The 19,011-nt window shown below is 49.4% G+C and overlaps 1 protein-coding gene across 1 annotated transcript in view; it reads right to left on the bottom strand.

Moving 5' to 3' along the window:
- LOC311529129 (uncharacterized protein) overlaps positions 1–18,737 on the bottom strand; it is a 248,970-nt gene extending 230,233 nt beyond the window's left edge. The window contains exons 1-2 of the mRNA XM_084644866.1: positions 18,664–18,737; positions 15,686–15,831 (exon numbers count right to left, since the gene is read on the bottom strand). Coding sequence (XP_084500992.1) covers positions 15,686–15,778 — 93 coding nt within the window. The 5' untranslated portion in view covers positions 15,779–15,831; positions 18,664–18,737. The remainder of the gene's footprint in view (positions 1–15,685; positions 15,832–18,663) is intronic.
- Between the last annotated feature and the right edge of the window lie 274 nt (positions 18,738–19,011).

Below are 19,011 nucleotides of genomic sequence, written 5' to 3'. Positions count from 1 at the left end.
TTTCTGATGGTAAACAGGAGATTTTCATTTAAGTTACAACATGGAATACTTCAGAGCAACCTCACACCAAAATGGCACATTTCTGAAGGATGCAAAGGTATTCAATAAAAAGCTTTTAAAGGCATATTTTTAAACTTGCAGCAGCAAAGCTTTTCTGTGTCAAGACACTAATTCTTTTAACAGCATTGATCAAAATGTCATTCTTTTATGAGTGTACAATACCTTTTAATGGCATACAACAAGCCATTAGGGTTATACACCTCTAGACAGCTTACTGGAAAAAAGGGAACACTGGCCAAGATACAGTCACCAGCTGTTGTACTTCTAATAAGGTTCAGTTTTTCTTTCTATTTTTTTCCCCCCAGCTCTATTTCATCCTAAAACCCACAAGTGAAGTTATCCAAGGATTAAACCAAACTTCTTATCATTTCACAAGCCACAATTATTTTCACAGGGACCCACACCTAAACCCAATATTCTCAAGAAATGCTTCTTTCTAAATACAGTAAAATATTCTGGCTTTCCAAATGGGACTCTGCCATCAAAGATGTAGCCACCTGTGCTCTGCTTTCCCCAGAAATAATCAGAGACTTCTCTCTTAATCAGCATTGGCTGAGGAATAGAAGTTGGATGAATTGTACAGTTTTGTTCTCTATTTTTAGTTTCCAGCAATCACAGAATCATAGAATATCAGGGTTGGAAGGGACCTCAGGAGGTCATCTAGTCCAACCCCCTGCTCAAAGCAGAGCCAATCCCCAACTAAATCATCCCAGCCAGGGCTTTGTCAAGCCTGACCTTAAAAACCTCTAAGGAACGAGATTCCACCACCTCCCTAGGTAACGCATTCCAGTGTTTCACCAACCTCCTAGTGAAAAAGTTTTTCCTAATATCCAACCTAAACCACCCCCACTACAACTTGAGGCCATTACTCCTTGTTCTGTCATCAGCTACCACTGAGAACAGTCTAGAGCCATCCTCTTTGGAACCCCCTTTCAGGTAGTTGAAAGCAACTATCAAATCCCCCCTCATTCTTCTCTTCCGCAGACTAAACAATCCCAGTTCCCTCAGCCTCTCCTCATAAGTCATGTGTTCCAGTCCCCTAATCATTTTTGTTGCCCTTCACTGGACTCTTTCCAATTTTTCCACATCCTTCTTGTAGTGTGGGGCCCAAAACTGGACACAGTACTCCAGATGAGGCCTCACCAATGTCGAATAGAGGGGAATGATCACATCCCTCGATCTGCTGGCAATGCCCCTACTTATACAGCCCAAAATGCCATTGGCCTTCTTGGCAACAAGGGCACACTGTTGACTCATATCCAGCTTCTCGTCCACTGTAACCCCTAGGTCCTTTTCTGCAGAACTGCTTCCTAGCCATTCGGTCCCTAGTCTGTAGCGGTGCATGGGATTCTTCCATCCTAAGTGCAGGACTCTGCACTTGTCCTTGTTGAACCTCATCAGATTTCTTTTGGCCCAATCCTCTAATTTGTCTAGGGCCCTCTCTATCCTATCCCTACCCTCCAGCCTATCTACCTCTCCTCCCAGTTTACTGTCAATTGCAAACTTGCTGAGGGTGCAATCCACACCATCCTCCAGATCATTTATGAAGATATTGAACAAAACTGGCCCCAGGACTGACCCTTGCGGCACTCCACTTGATACCGGCTGCCAACTAGACGTGGAGCCATTGATCACTACCCGCTGAACCCGACAATCTAGTCAGCTTTCTATCCACCTTACAGTCCATTCATCCAGCCCATATTTCATTAACTTAGTGGCAAGAATACTGCCGGAGACTGTCTCAAAAACTTTGCTAAAGTCAAGGAACAATACGTCCATTGCTTTCCCTTCATCCACAGAGTCAGTTATCTCGTCATAGAAGGCAATTAGATTAGTCAGGCATGACTTGCCCTTGGTGAATCCTTGCTGACTGTTCCTGATCACTTTCCTCTCATGCAAGTGCATCAGAATTGATTCCTTGAGGACCTGCTCCATGATTTTTCCAGGGACTGAGGTGAGGCTGACTTGCCTGTAGTTCCCAGGATCCTCCCTCTTCCCTTTTTTAAAGATGGGCACTACATTAGCCTTTTTCCAGTCATCCGGGACTTCCCCCGATCGCCATGAGTTTTCAAAGATAATGGCCAATGGCTCTGCAATCACATCCGCCAACTCCTTTAGCACTCTCAGATGCAGCGCATCCAGCCCCATGGACTTGTGCTCGGCCAGCTTTTCTAAATAGTCCCGAACCACTTCTTTCTCCACAGAGGGCTGGTCACCTCCTCCCCATGCTGTGCTGCCCAGCGCAGCAGTCTGGGAGCTGACCTTGTTCGTGAAGGCAGAGGCAAAAAAAGCATTGAGTACATTAGCTTTTTCCACATCCTCTGTCACTAGGTTGCCTCCCTCATTTAGTAAGGGGCCCACACTTTCCTTGACTTTCTTCTTGTTGCTAACATACCTGAAGAAACCCTTCTTGTTACTCTTAACATCTCTTGCTAGCTGAAACTCCAGGTGTGATATGGCCTTCCTGATTTCACTCCTGCATGCCCGAGCAATATTTTTATACTCTTCCCTGGTCATTTGTCCAATCTTCCACTTCTTGGAAGCTTCTTTTTTGTATTTAAGATCAGCAAGGATTTCACCGTTAAGCCAAGCTGGTCGCCTGCCATATTTACTATTCTTTCTACACATCAGGATGGTTTGTCCCTGTCACCTCAATAAGGATTCTTTAAAATACATCCAGGTCTCCTGGACTCCTTTCCCCCTCACGTTATTATCCCAGGGATCCTGCCCATCAGTTCCCTGAGGGAGTCAAAGTCGGCTTTTCTGAAGTCCAGGGTCCGTATTCTGCTGCTCTCCTTTCTTCCTTGTGTCAGGATCCTGAACTCGACCATCTCATGGTCACTGCCTCCCAGGTTCCCATCCACTTTTGCTTCCCCTACTAATTCTTCCCAGTTTCTGAGCAGCAGGTCAAGAGCAGCTCTGCCCCTAGTTGGTTCCTCCAGCACTTGCACCAGGAAATTGTCCCCTACACTTTCCAAAAACTTCCTGGATTGTCTGTGCACCGCTGTATTGCTCTCCCAGCAGATATCAGGGTGATTGAAGTCTCCCATGAGAACCAGGGCCTGTGATCTAATAACTTCCGTGAGTTGCCGGAAGAAAGCCTCGTCCATCTCATCCCCCTGGTCCGGTGGTCTATAGCAAACTCCCACCATGACATCACCCTTGTTGCTCACACTTCTAAACTTAATCCAGAGACACTCAGGTTTTTCTGCAGTTTCATACTTGAGCTCTGAGCAGTCGTACTGCTCCCTTACATACAGTGCAACTCCCCCACCTTTTCTGCCCTGCCTGTCCTTCCTGAACAGTTTATATGCATCCATGACAGTACTCCAGTCATGTGAGTTATCCACCAAGTCTGTTATTCCAATCACATCCTAATTCCTTGACTGTGCCAGGACTTCCAGTTCTCCCTGCTTGTTTCCCAGGCTTCTTGCATTTGTGTATAGGCACTTGAGATAACTCGCTGATCGTCCCTCTTTCTCAGTATGAGGCAGGAGCCCTCCCCTTGCATGCTCCTGCTTGTGCTTCCTCCCGGTATCCCACTTCCCTCAGGGCTTTGTTCTCCTTCCCCCGGTGAACCTAGTTTAAAGCCCTCCTCACTAGGTTAGCCAGCCTGCTTGCGAAGATGCTCTTCCCTCTATTCAGTTAGGTGGAGCCCGTCTCTGCCTAGCACTCCTCCTTCTTGGAACACCATCCCATGGTCAAAGAATCCAAAGCCTTTTCTCTGACACCACTTGTGTAGCCATTCGTTGACTTCCACGATTCAATGGTCTCTACCCAGGCCTTTTCCTTCCACAGGGAGGATGGACGAGACCACCACTTGAACCTCAAACTCCTTTATCCTTCTTCCCAGAGCCACGTAGTCTGCAGTGATCTGCTCAAGGTCATTCTTGGCAGTATCATTGGTGCCCACATGGAGAAGCAGGAAGGGGTAGCGATCCAAGGGCTTGATGAGTCTTGGCAGTCTCTCCATCACATCATGAATCCTAGCTTCTGGCAAGCAGCAGACTTTCCAGGTTTCCCCGGTCGGGGCAGCAGATAGATAATTCAGTCCCCCTGAGGGGAGAGTCCCCGACCACCACCACCTGCCTCCTACTTTCTAACAATCTGATTCTATCCCAAGTCTCAACCATTCTACAGATAATGTGAATCTCTTCAAGTGCACCAACTCTTCAGAGATTCTAAGCAATATTGGTGATTGCATTTACTCTGCTTGAATGAAAGGCAAGCGTCAACTCCTGAAAAGTGTTCAGCACCACTTCAAATCCTTGCTTCAGTTAAAAATACCAATAGGAAAGGCAAAGGATTCTGTCATCCCATCTTTGATAGATTTCATGGTGAGGTAGTGGGTTATTTATGGGGTTTAGTAAAAGATGATGGCTGAGGAATGAGTGCAGTACAAGAACTTTACACGTTTCTTTCTCTGAAATAGTCATAGATAATATTGGATCGTCCCCTCAGCTACTTCTTATGTGGACAAATTGGCTAGACCATGCCTAAGTCAGAGTTATTAAAACAAAGAAGAAAAACAATTCCTTGTTAAAAAGTAATAATATTAAAGAAGGAAAAGCTAACAAAATGCAAATGTAAAATAAGATTGACTAGAAACAAAAAGAAGGGCGATATCAAAGGTTATAAAATCATAAGCTAGAGCACATTCAATCATGACTATGGGCTTGTTTACACAGCAAATTAGTTCAGTGAAAGCCAGAATGTGAATCTAAGCACGCCATGCACTAACTCACCACATGAAACCTGCTGCCACACACTAGAAGTTCCAGAGCGTACTTTGACATACAAATGCACTCTGGAACTTTTACGGGGCTGTAGCAGGGTCCATCCTGCAAGTTAGTACAGAGTTATGAAGTCATCCCCAAATAGCATGACCTGCCCAGGTCAACTAATAATGAAGACCAAAACCAAGTCAAGATTAGAAGAGCAGTGACCTAAACCAGCTATAGCTAAGAAACATATTCAAGTAGCTGATCCTGTCCATAACAATATAATTGCTGTTTGGTGCATCTGTTATTTTTTAAGCAGGATTATTTCTAACAGTAAAATGAGGAAAAAATATTTTGCGGAAGGTACTGTAAGGTGAAAATAACTCCTCTCTCAAGTAAGCAATATGAACTACCTGTTTAATAGGGATTGTTTTTCTGGTTATTATTTACCAGAGAGTTCACAGTTGCTCTGTCACAGTTGTTGCAGTCAAAAGAATAAATACATATTCAAATGCATGTTCTAATTTCAGAAACATATGATTTACTAGATTACAGCTTTTTGTGTCAACCCAGCTGCTGTGCAGTAAATTGCAGCTCATTTTAAAAACTGATCTATATCATGTGCAGTAAACAATGCAGCAAAATGTAATAACTACTGTTCAAGTTATCCAAGTAGAAAGTATCAAATCACAAAGCTGGAGTGCTCAAACTTCAAAAATTTAAATGCCTTGGAGACTCTTCAAAACTGACAAAGATTTAGTCGGGAGCTAACTTTTTACCCCCTGCATATGAGGATTTGTAATGGAATGATGGCCTCCGCTTTGAACTCAAGGAATAAACAGCATAACTACACAGTGACCCACTCCAGTGCTGAAGACCTATTCCTTGTTATGTATTTTAATTTCAGTATACATAAACTCATACACACAATGTCAGTGTGATATGGAATAAAGATGTGGCTACCCCAAACTCATGCCTAGTAATATTACCCACAAAATTAGAGGAGGTGGGGAGATCAAAATAAGGCTTTTAATAAACCCCAGATTGCACTGGTCACAACCAGTACCTTTATTATTACCCCTGAAGGATTTCTGTGTCAAAAAAATTAAAATTTTATGCACAATATTATAAAATTCTGCAAATTTTGTCAATAAATAAATGCGGAGGCTCCAGCATGGCAGTGGGGAGCACAAATGACTGGCTGCATGGCGGTGGAAGATCACCCTGCAGGGCTCCCCCCCCACCTCGAGACAAGGACTCAGCAGGGAGGCTGCACCCAACCCTGACACAGCACAAGGGCCCAGCCTGCCCCAGAAGTCCACGTCCCAGGGGGAGGGCTGCAGGATGGATCTCCCACCTCCATGCAGCCAGTCACCTGTGATCCCCACTGCGCTGCTGGAGCCTCCACATTTATTTATTGACAAATAAAATTCTGCAAAATTCTGCAGATGTTAAAATATTGTGCACAGAATTTTTATTTCTTTGGCACAGAATTTTTAATTTTTTGGTGCAGAATTCTCTCAGGAGTAGCGGGAAGCAACTCACCAGGGTTAGCAGTCCCATGCCAGGCACATCAAGTGTAGGCAGGCAGGCTCAGCCCAGCAGGATCCAAGTGTGGAGGGGCTTAGAGTGGGGGGAGGCAGGTGTGGGTTTAGAGGGTTCTGGGTACGGGTAGTTCAGTGGGGGGATCCAGATGCACAGGGGCTTGTTGGGGGGTTCCTGGTGCAGGGGCAATGGGACTCTTCAGGGGGATCCAGGTGAAGGTGGTTGTGGCTCAGCAGGGGGTGGTCTGGGTGTGACAGGATGGGACTTAGCCAAGGGGGGTCGGGGTGACTCAGCAGGGAGTCCATGTGCATCTGATTGGGGCTCAGTGGGGTGGCCCAGGTGCATAAAGGTGGGGCTCATCAGGGTGGGGGTTCGAGTGCAGGGGGGTTAGCGGGGGGTGGTCTGGGTACAGGGGTGGGGATCTGGATGCAGGGGTTCAGCGGGGGTCCAGATACACAGGGGTTGGGCAGAGCAGCTCCCCGTACAGTGATCCCTTGCCCCGCAGCTGAGGCGCAACGGTGGCAGGAAGTGGGGGAGGGATGCAGAGCCAGGGACTTTCTGGGGGGTGCCCCGGGCATCCCCAGTCCTGCCTTCTCCAGTGATTTACTTCTCCGCCAGGTGCTCCGGGCGCCTGAAACAACATACTCACGCTGCTAGGGAGGGGCATGTGACCACGCTTGTGGCTTCCCTTTGCTTCCCTGGCAGAAAGTCATTTTTCTGCAGAGAAGCAAAGAAATCTGTGCAGGACACGAATTCTGTCCCTTCCTCTGAGACTTATTAGAACATCCCAAACTCAGGAGTGACTTCAGACAACACCCCTATTTAAATCACTCACAAAAATAAGTGTTTTCCTGAAATAGGTTGTTTGCAGTGCTGTTTCCTGAAATGTGTTGTTGAATCCACCTAGCTTCAGGTGCAGGAATGGCAGTATTCAGTCTTAGATTGTAATGTTGAACTCTAATAACTTAAATTTTAGATTAAGATAAAATGTGAGGTAAAAATGGACAGTAATTTTGATCCGCAAGTCTTACATGAACACATTAGTGAAAATGAACACTGAATGATCTCAGAAAAAAATGGTTTGTCTTTGTTTAAATTAAAATGTCTTAATTAAGAGTCCTCAACATGCTCTTTTCTGAGCACCTTACTGCTTACTATCTTCTGAGTTACTATTCCTACAATCCAACAATGAAGGAAGCAAGGCTCTACATGCAGTTTCACTATTTTTTTCTCCATGTCACTAATTTAGCTTCAGATGCATACACAGCTTAATTTCCTTTTGGGAGATGTTTGTTTAATGATATACTTTTAAACAACTAAGACTATTGTACACACATGAATACAAAAACACTATCATTAAACAAACAAGACTATTGTATATACATGAATACAACTTTCACATGCTCATAACTAGGCCAAATCAAAAGCAATTTCTACTGAAAGACACCTGTTCTCCCTCTTAAATTTCAGCTATTTCACCACACTAGGGGAAGAGAGCAGTGGAAAAATCACCCAAAAGACAAAACAAAGGAAATCCAGAGTGGGTTAAATAGCTAGGCACCACAGGACCAGAGGGGGGCAAGGAAGAAGGAAGGGGAGAGACTGGTCAAGTGCAAAGCAAGTAAGCTGATCTAGGGGGACGAAGGCTCCATGTTCCAGCCTACAAACAATGCACTGAAGCAGAAGCACTTTGGACAACCCAAAGGACTCTGACCCAGCCCATATAATGCCCAGGAGAGGCAAGGAAACTGAGGCAGGGAAATGCATGCAAGGCTTATTGTTGTATATGATCTGTACTCGTTCATGCTTAAGTAAAAGAGCAAGGTTAGACTCTGGGCAAAGTGTTTGAGTAAACTGTGTAAACTGCTTTACAACTACTGTGTGCCTCCAGAGAGAAGTATACTGAAACCAGAGGCGTCACACCATTGGGGTGGAAATCTAGGAAACAATATGTTTGAGTATGGGGGAATCTGAAGGGTTAGCACTGCACCCAGAGAGGCTGGACAGTGCATTCCAGCTCTCAGAAGTGAGCATTAGACTTCAGAGCTGCACCTAGAAAGTGCACATAGGGAGTAGGGCCCCAAGATTGGGCCAGGGGCTGGGCTCCATTCAGGCTGCAGACACTTAACACACCCAGAGATCCAGGGACCCAGAGACTTGGATTCCCCACACAGCAATTGAGTGGGACGGCTGGAAGGGGGCACCTGACTAGAACTGTGACACTCGCTATATTCAAGGTGCTTTCCAAACATGTGGGAAGTTTAGTTTCTAACAAACTAATTTAGAAAATTTGGGTAAAAATCCCCAAATAAATTCTCAAAGCAGTGAGAGAATGTCCTCATACATACAGCTAGTGACAGAAAGCAATGAACTGAGATATTTGGGACTTCATGGCCCTTTCATGGCCTCAGCTACACACAATTAGTGCCATGAGAGGATGCTCATGTGGCCACAAGAGGCAGTGCTTTCTAGAAGTTTCTTGAAGTTCAACAGTGCTGGTACACACAACCCATCTATATGACTACATGGACAAAATTCACTCACAGAATTTGAATATTCTTTGGAAGATTCAATATGGGAATAAGGAATTAACAGAAACCCTCCTCTGTGCCAGTGAGAAACCATCTCAGTTGTTCCCAGCTGAGAGAGAAAAACCACCTTGTTTCTCAGCACTTTCTTGTGAGAGAGATCCCCATATGGGATGGAGAACAGAGGCTGGGGGCATAATTGAGCATCCATTATCTAGAATTGGAAATTCTAGCTAATTTGTAGCCTTTAAAAATATTTCTAGAAATATTATACAATTTTTAAATATACAATTGCATTGTAACTATTCTTATGTACCAGCAAGCAGACTTAAGAGCAAATATGAAAACTTAATTTTGGCTTTTCTGATTTTGGAGCACTTAACCATAAAGCCTTAACATTCTGTAATGGAGCTTATTGTACTGGATTTTGTTATGTCTAAGAATCTTAAGTTTTTGCAAAATAAAGCAGTTCAAGTAAAGAATAAACTTTAATACTAAAGTTCAGTAGCTTGTCTTTTTCCTTATATTGCTGCCCTTTAGAATTAGAACAAAATAACCCTGCTAATCTATACAAGAACTGGCAAAGGCTTTCTACATCTCAGTAAAGATTTAATAGCAGAGCACTCCAAAGAAGTCTTGTATTACTGAGAATTCATTACTTTTACAAACTGAACTATAGAACATTTGTAAGCACACTACACAGTGTTATAAATCTCAGCTACAACCAACAAAATAAATTAACAAAGTACACTGGTGTTTATTCACTTTGCATAAAATCATGCAAACGCTCTACTCTGCAGAGTACTTACTGAGTGCAGTCCCAACCACTTCAGTAGGACTATGCCCACCAGCAAGCACCATGTGTAGAGAAAGGTTTGCAGGATCAGGTTATGGTAAAACTCAATCTATTATTTTAGAAGTACACTGGCAGTTACCATTTATTCTGTGCAATAGTTCAATGGGGTAACTGTCAAATATGCCTCTGTAAGGGATCAGCCTGGCCTTGCTTGATTAGCGGTTATCCCATTTAATTATTGCATAAAATAAATGGCAACTGCTAATATCCCTTTTTAAAATAAAAGGAGTTTTGGACTAGGATCCAAGTTCAATCCCTAGCGTATAGGAAAGGGATCCTGAAGCAGAGCAACAATTGCTACAACTGCCATTTGGATTCTCTCAGCCCTGGTCTACACTAGGACTTTAGGTCGAATTTAGCAGCGTTAAATCGATGTAAACCTGCACCCGTCCACACAATGAAGCCCTTTATTTCGACTTAAAGGGCTCTTAAAATCGATTTCCTTACTCCACCCCTGACAAGTGGATTAGCGCTTAAATCGACGTTGCCGGCTCGAATTTCGGGTACTGTGGACACAATTCGATGGTATTGGCCTCCGGGAGCTATCCCAGAGTGCTCCATTGTGACCGCTCTGGACAGCACTCTCAACTCAGATGCACTGGCCAGGTAGACAGGAAAAGAACTACGAACTTTTGAATCTCATTTCCTGTTTGGCCAGCGTGGCAAGCTGCAGGTGACCATGCAGAGCTCATCAGCACAGGTGACCATGATGGAGTCCCAGAATCGCAAAAGAGCTCCAGCATGGACCGAACGGGAGGTACGGGATCTGATCGCTGTTTGGGGAGAGGAATCCGTGCTATCAGAACTCCGTTCCAGTTTTCGAAATGCCAAAACCTGTGTCAAAATCTCCCAGGGCATGAAGGACAGAGGCCATAACAGGGACCCGAAGCAGTGCCACGTGAAACTGAAGGAGCTGAGGCAAGCCTACCAGAAAACCAGAGAGGCGAACGGCCGCTCCGGGTCAGAGCCCCAAACATGCCGCTTCTAGGATGAGCTGCATGCCATTTTAGGAGGTTCAGCCACCACTACCCCAGCCGTGTTGTTTGACTCCTTCAATGGAGATGGAGGCAACACGGAAGCAGGTTTTGGGGACAAAGAAGATGATGAGGAGGAGGAGGTTGTAGATAGCTCACAGCAAGCAAGCGGAGAAACCGGTTTTCCCAACAGCCAGGAACTGTTTCTCACCCTGGACCTGGAGCCAGTACCCCCCGAACCCACCCAAGGCTGCCTCCTGGACCAGTAGGCGGAGAAGGGACCTCTGGTGAGTGTACCTTTTAAAATACTATACATGGTTTAAAAGCAAGCATGTGAAAGGATTACTTTGCCCTGGCATTCACGGTTCTCCTAGACGTACTCCTAAAGCCTTTGCAAAAGGTTTCTGGGGAGGGCAGCCTTATTGTGTCCTTAATGGTAGGACACTTTACCACTCCAGGCCAGTAACACGTACTCGGGAATCATTGTAGAACAAAGCATTCCAGTGTATGTTTGCTGGCATTCGAACAACATCCGTTCTTTATCTCTGTGTTATCCTCAGGAGAGTGAGATATAATTCATGGTCACCTGGTTGAAATAGAGTGCTTTTCTTCAGGGGACACTCAGAGGAGCCCATTCCTGCTGGGCTGTTTGCCTGTGGCTAAACAGAAATGTTCCCCGCTGTTAGCCACAGGGAGGGGGGAAGGTTGAGGGGGTAGCCACGCAGTGGGGGGAGGCAAAATGCGACCTTGTAACGAAAGCACATGTGCTATGTATGTAATGTTAACAGCAAGGATTACCCTGAAAGAGTGTAGCCACTGTTTTATAAAATGTGTCTTTTCAAATACCGCTGTCCCTTTTTTTTCCTCCACCAGCTGCATGTGTTTCAATGATCACAGGATCTTCTCCTTCCCAGAGGCTAGTGAAGCTTAGAAAGAAAAAAAAACGCACTCGCGATGTAATATTCTCCGAGCTCATGCTGTCCTCCCACACTGACAGAGCACAGACGAATGCGTGGAGGCAAATAATGTCAGAGTGCAGGAAAGCACAAAATGACTGGGAGGAGAGGTGGCGGGCTGAAGAGAGTAAGTGGCGGGCTGAAGAGAGGGCTGAAGCTCAAATGTGGCGGCAGCGTGATGAGAGGAGACAGGATTCAATGCTGAGGCTGCTGGCGGACCAAACCACTATGCTCCAGTGTATGGTTGAGCTGCAGCAAAGGCAGCTGGAGCACAGACTGCCACTGCAGCCCCTGAGTAACCAACCGCCCTCCTCCCCAAGTTCCATAGCCTCCACACCCAGACGCCCAAGAACGCGGTGGGGGGGCCTCCGGCCAACCAGCCACTCCACAACAGAGGATTGCCCAAAAAAAAGAAGGCTGTCATTCAATAAATTTTAAAGTTGTAAACTTTTAAAGTGCTGTGCTTAAAGTGCTGTGTGGCATTTTCCTTCCCTCCTCCACCACCACCCCTCCTGGGCTACCTTGGTAGTCATCCCCCTATTTGTGTGATGAATGAATAAAGAATGCATGAATGTGAAGCAACAATGACTTTATTGCCTCTGCAAGCGGTGATTGACGGGAGGAGGGGCGGGTGGTTTCATCAAGGAGAAACAAACAGAACTTTCACACCGTAGCCTGGCCAGTCATGAAACTGGTTTTCAAAGCTTCTCTGATGCGTACCGTGCCCTCCTGTGCTCTTCTAACCGCCCTGGTGTCTGGCTGCGCATAACCAGCAGCCAGGCTATTTGCCTCAACCTCCCACCCCACCATAAACGTCTCCCCCTTACTCTCACAGATATTCTGGAGCACACAGCAAGCAGTAATAACAGTGGGAATATTGGTTTCGCTGAGGTCTAAGCGAGTCAGTAAACTGCGCCAGCGCGCCTTTAAACGTCCAAATGCACATTCTACCACCATTCTGCACTTGCTCAGCCTGTAGTTGAACAGCTCCTGACTACTGTCCAGGCTGCCTGTGTATGGCTTCATGAGCCATGGCATTAAGGGGTAGGCTGGGTCCCCAAGGATACATATAGGCATTTCAACATCCCCAACAGTTATTTTCTGGTCTGGGAATAAAGTCCCTTCCTGCAGCTTTTGAAACAGACCAGAGTTCCTGAAGATGCGAGCGTCATGTACCTTTCCCAGCCATCCCACGTTGATGTTGGTGAAACGTCCCAGGTGATCCACCAGAGCTTGCAGCACTATCGAAAAGTACCCCTTGCGGTTTATGTACTCGGCGGCTTGGTGCTCCGGTGCCAAGATAGGGATATGGGTTCCGTCTATGGCCCCACCACAGTTAAGGAATCCCATTACAGCAAAGCCATCCACTATGACCTGCACATTTCCCAGGGTCACTACCCTTGATGTCACCAGATCTTTGATTGCATGGGCTACTTGCATCACAGCAGCCCCCACAGTAGATTTGCCCACTCCAAATTGATTCCCAACTGACCGGTAGCTGTCTGGCGTTGCAAGCTTCCACAGGGCTATCGCCACTCGCTTCTCAACTGTGAGGGCTGCTCTCATCTTGGTATTCATGCGCTTCAGGGCAGGGGAAAGCAAGTCACAAAGTTCCATGAAAGTGCCTTTACGCATGCGAAAGTCTCACAGCCACTGGGAATCGTCCCAGACCTGCAACACTATGCGGTCCCACCAGTCTGTGCTTGTTTCCCGAGCCCAGAATCGGCGTTCCACAGCATGAACCTGCCCCATTAGCACCATGATGCATGCATTGGCAGGGCCCATGCTTTCAGAGAAATCTGTGTCCATGTCCTGATCACTCACGGGACCGCGCTGACGTCGCCTCCTCGCCCGGTATCGCTTTGCCAGGTTCTGGTGCTGCATATGCTGCTGGATAATGCGTGTGGTGTTTAATGTGCTCCTAATTGCACAAGTGAGCTGAGCAGCCTCCAAGCTTGCCTTGGTATGGCATCCACACGGAAAAAAGGCACGGAACGGTTGTCTGCCGTTGCTCTGACAGAGGGAGGGGCGACTGACGACACGGCTTACAGGGTTGGCTTCAGGGAGCTAAAATCAACAAAGGGGGTGTCTTTACATCAAGGAGTATTTCAGGCAGGACTTCATGGAGGGTTCCAATAGGAAATGGTGCACCTAAGTTATCGTTCTTATTGGAACAAGAAGGTTAGCCTGGCCTCTGATTGATACATGGCTAGATTTACCTCACTGCACCTTCTCTGTGAGTGACTGCAGTGTGACCTAGAAGAATGAGTCCCCTAGACGGGGGAGGGGGAGAAGCAAATGAATACAGAACAAATCTGGTCTATTTCTTGTTTTGATCCACTCCATCTATCTTTTACATCTTTGGCTGGCAGCAGACGGTGCAGAAGGACTGCATGCCATCCACATCTCATGGCTGCTCGGCAGAAGATGGTACAATACGACTGCTAGCAATCCGTATCGCCTGCCTGCTCACCATAAGACGGTTCAATAGGACTGACTGCAGGACTAAAGAGAATGACCTGGTCAAGTCACTCCAAATTTAGTCCCTGCGCCCATGTCTGTCCAGGCACTCCCAGCTGACGTGGCCAGGAGCACCTCGGACATGACGATGACGGCTGCCAGTTGTACTGTACCGTCTGCTGCCACAAGGCAAGGGGTTGCTGCTACTGTGTAGCAATGCCGTACCGCGTCTGCCAGCACCCAGGAGTCATAGGGTGACGGTTACCTGAGGGGGCTCCATGCTTGCCGTGGTATGGCGTCTGCACAGGTAACTCGGGAAAAAAGGCGCGAAACGATTGTCTGCCCTTGCTTTCACGGAGGGAGGGAGGGAACGGGGGCCTGACGATATGTACCCAGAACCACCCGCGACAATGTTTTAGCCCCATCAGGCATTGGGATCTCAACCCAGAATTCCAATGGGCAGCGGAGACTGCGGGAACTGTGGGATAGCTACCCACAGTGCAACGCTCCGGAAGTCGACTCTAGCCTCGGTACTGTGGAAGCCCTCCGCCGAGTTAATGCACTTAGAGCATTTTCTGTGAGGACACACACACTCGAATATATAGAACCGATTTCTAAAAAAATGACTTCTATAAATTCAACCTTATTCCGTAGTGTAGACATACCCTCAGAAAGATAGGCTTGAGTCACTCAAGAGCAGCTCCACAAATATGTCAGGAAAATCCCTTGAACAATGACACTTTATTTTCTTCCTTGGTAGAAAGAGATCAGCCAATAACACAACCATATCTATCTCTGTAACCAGATTGACCAAGGTCAAGGCAGCCTGAGGAACCAAGAAATTGTGAGAAGTGCTCACCCACAATTTTCTCCAATAATGTAAAATGGAACAGCACGTGAGAGTTAACCAACTCTTGAGATTGACAATCTGGCTTTCTGGAGAATGGGCCTCACAATAGCTTAAAAAAACACAAGGACCACAACTCCTTCATCCCCACAAATAGGGAAACCACAATCAACAATGGACCCAGTACATCCCCACTGATTTTCACCAGCCACAAAGGACAGCAGAAGGCAGAGTGTCAGCACAATGTATGGGGTTAGCAGAGAGTGTGACAACAACAGGAGATGTAGTTGGGGAGAAAACAGACTGAAGAAGAATCACCTTATTGTATCTTTCACCCCAACTCCTCATTCTCCCTGTAAGCGGAGTACATTAATGCAAGTAGCTGCAAGAGGACAACACTAAGGTACTCTGCTTACATCCAAGAGTCATTAGGATTTGGTTTCAAGTCCTAGAGAAATTATGACAATTTGAACTGTTGTTCTCTTATACCCATCCCATTACAAATCTCTGGCAATTGCAACACATGACACAAGCCAATGCAGTAAGGTGTCTTGCTGCTGAGCTCCACCAGCAAAGCATCTGGTGCTTCTACACCTCCCCACCCCCCAAAAATGACAAAGCGATTCCTCAATTCGCTTATCTCCTTGTATAACTGGGAGAGACAAAGTTAGGATGAGCCCCATGTGCCCTGAAGGTTGCTCGACAGGACAAGCAGGTGCTCCATTGGGAAAGACTCACTCTGAGAACCTCCTCCTGTGCATCATCCATGATTTCCAGTTGGCGCAGGCGCTCCCGATACAACATATGGAACTCTCCAAAGAGCTGCTTCATCTCAAAAGAGCAACAGGGATCATGGCCATCTACTTCCCTTTCATCACCAACTTCTGCAGGAAAGGGCAAGTAAAACAGCTATAAGATTAGGTTAATATATTTAAGGTCAGTAAGGACCAACGTGATCATCTAATCCCACAGCCCGTATAGCTTTTGATTGGGTCATTACAGCATATCTCAATTAAATACTACAAGTGATGCAGAATCCACCACATCACTTGTGGCTAGTATGCCTAGCCTCACGGTTTGGACTCTGGGGGTGTGAGTAGCAGCATGCACTAATGCAGTGATGCTCAGACTGAGGCTCACGCGCCGCAAGTGGCTCTTTAATGTGTCTCCTGTAGCTCTTTGCAGTACCTGATATTTAAACACTGTGTGATTTAATTGTTAACCAATCAGGATGCTGTTGCTATGTTATTAACCAATTGTAGAATACCTCGTCAGCCATTTTTGCTGTGAGAATTTCATATATTATATATATATAAATAAAATGAACCAATTAATTCACACCACCATGGCTCTTTTGGGTAATGCTGATCCCTAATTTGGCTCCTGAATTACTGAGGTCTAGGATTGCCAGGTGTCTGGTTTTCAACCAGAACACCTGGTCGAAAAGGGACCCTGGGGGCGCTGGTCAGCACCACTGACTGAGCCATTGAAAGTCTGATTGGCAGCACAGCCAGGCTCCCTACCTGGCCCCACTAGACTCCTGGGAAGCTGCTGGCATCTCCCTCTAGCTCCTAGATGGAGGGAAGAACACAAGGACTCTGCACGGTGCTGCCGCAGCCCCCAGCACCAACTCAGCAGCTCCCATTGGCCATGGTTCCTGGCCTGCAGGCTCGAGCAGCATGCAGAGCCCGGTGGTCACACCTCCACCTGGGAGGCGGAGAGAGATGTCACTACTTCCTGGGAGGTGCCTGAGGTAAGCGCTGCCTGGAGACTGCACCCCACCCACATCCCAACCTCCTGCCCCAACCCTGAGCCCCCTCCTGCACCCCAAACCGTGGGCCCACCCCAGAGCCCACACCCGCAGCTGGAGCCCTCACACCCACCTGCACTCCAACTCCCTGTCCCAGCCCGGAGCCCTCTCCTGCACCCCAAACCCCTCATCTCCAGCCCCACCCCAGAACCCGTACCCCCAACCAGAGTTCACACCCTAACCACCTACCTCAGCCCAGAGTCCCCTCCTGCACCCCTGGCCCCACCCCACAGCCTGCACCCCCAGCCGGAGCACTCACCTCCTACCACACCCTAACCCCCCGCCCCAGACCGGAGCCCTCTCCTAAACCCCAAAAACCTCACCTCCAGCCACACCCCAGAGCCCACACCCCAGGCACAGCCCGTACCCTCCTGCACCCCAACCTCCTGCCCCAGCCTGGATCCCCCTCCTGCACCCTGAACCCCTCGTTTCTGCCCCCCAGCCCAGAGTTTGTACCCCCTCCCACACCCCAACCCAGAGTCCCCTCCTACACACCCCAAACCTCTCATCCCTGGCCCCAGCCCAGAGCCACACCCCCAGCCAGAGCCCTCACACCCCAACCACCTGCCCCAAACTGGAATCCCCTCCTGCACCCCAAACCTCTCATCTCTGGCCCCACCCCAAAGCCCTCACCCCCTCTCATACCCCTGCAGCTAAGTGAACAAGGGCAGAGGGAGGGGGGATGGCGTGAGCAGGGGTGTGGCCTCAGAGAAGGGGCAAGGCAGGGGTGTTTGGTTTTCTGCAAATATAAAATTGGCAACCCTACTGAGGTTTGAATATCACTGCACTAACGTTTTGCACTGTAAATGCCCTGGGTAGGCCCTGATACCACGAACTAAAAGGTAGCAAATTCACATTAAAGTAGTTCTGGCTCTTAGCCCTGGTCTACACTACTTTGCTTAAGAGTGTGGAAAAGCCACCCAGGGCATTACACTAATGCCCCCTCCCTGGTGTCACAGGCCCCTCCACAGAGTGATACCCACACACCATTAAAAGTCCCGACCCCCAGGGCCCTACCCCGACCCCCCCCCCCGTGTCTCACGGGCCCCGACCCCCAGGGCCCTACCCCGACCCCCCCCCCGTGTCTCACGGGCCCCCCAGGGCCCTACCCCGACGACCCCCCCGTGTCTCACGGGCCCCCCCGTGTCTCACGGGCCCTACCCCGACCCCCCCCCCCCGTGTCTCACAGGCCCCGACCCCCAGGGCCCTACCCCGACCCCCCCCCCCCGTGTCTCACGGGCCCCAACCCCCAGGGCCCTACCCCGACCCCCCCCCCCGTGTCTCACGGGCCCCGACCCCCAGGGCCCTACCCCGACCCCCCCCCGTGTCTCACGGGCCCCGACCCCCAGGGCCCTACCCCGACCCCCCCCCGTGTCTCACGGGCCCCGACCCCCAGGGCCCTACCCCGTGTCTCACGGGCCCCGACCCCCAGGGCCCTACCCCGACCCCCCCCCGTGTCTCACGGGCCCCGACCCCCAGGGCCCTACCCCGACCCCCCCCCCGTGTCTCACGGGCCCCGACCCCCAGGGCCCTACCCCGACCCCCCCCCGTGTCTCACGGGCCCCCACCCCCAAGGCCCTACCCCGACCCCCCCCCCGTGTCTCACGGGCCCCGACCCCCAGGGCCCTACCCCGACCCCCCCCCCCGTGTCTCACGGGCCCCGACCCCCAGGGCCCTACCCCGTGTCTCACGGGCCCCGACCCCCAGGGCCCTACCCCGACCCCCCCCCCCCCCGTGTCTCACGGGCCCCGACCCCCAGGGCCCTACCCCGACCCGACCCCCCCCCCCCGTGTCTCACGGGCCCCGACCCCCAGGGCCCTACCCCGACCCCCCCCCCCGTGTCTCACGGGCCCCGACCCCCAGGGCCCTACCCCGACCCCCCCCCCGTGTCTCACGGGCCCCTCACCTGCGGCGAGCCCCGCGCGCCGTGCTGCCCGCCGGCCCCGGCTCTGCGGTTCGAACGAGGCCGCCAGACCCGCGTCCCGCCCAGCCCTTGACCGACAAGGCGCTCTGCCATTCGCAATGCGTCCTGACCGCGTCCCGCCCTCCCCGCGACTCCTGTCCAATCAACGGTCCAGGGGGCGGGGCGCGGAGTCCGGCCGGCCCGGCCCCGGGGCGGCGCGGAGCGTGGAAGGACAGATTGGTCCCCCAATAGAAGTGCAGCCTCTTGCCACGGGCGAGCGCCATTGGGCGGAGGAGCGGGAGGCGGGACTCTTCGGAGAACTGGAGGAAGCTGAGCGGCGAGAACGCCCAG

Source organism: Lepidochelys olivacea (genome assembly GCF_965140295.1).
Source record: "Lepidochelys olivacea isolate rLepOli2 genome assembly, chromosome: 12".
Classification (NCBI taxonomy): domain Eukaryota; kingdom Metazoa; phylum Chordata; order Testudines; family Cheloniidae; genus Lepidochelys; species Lepidochelys olivacea.
Note: the sequence above shows the minus strand (reverse complement) of the source record. Positions and strands in the feature narration are given on the sequence as shown.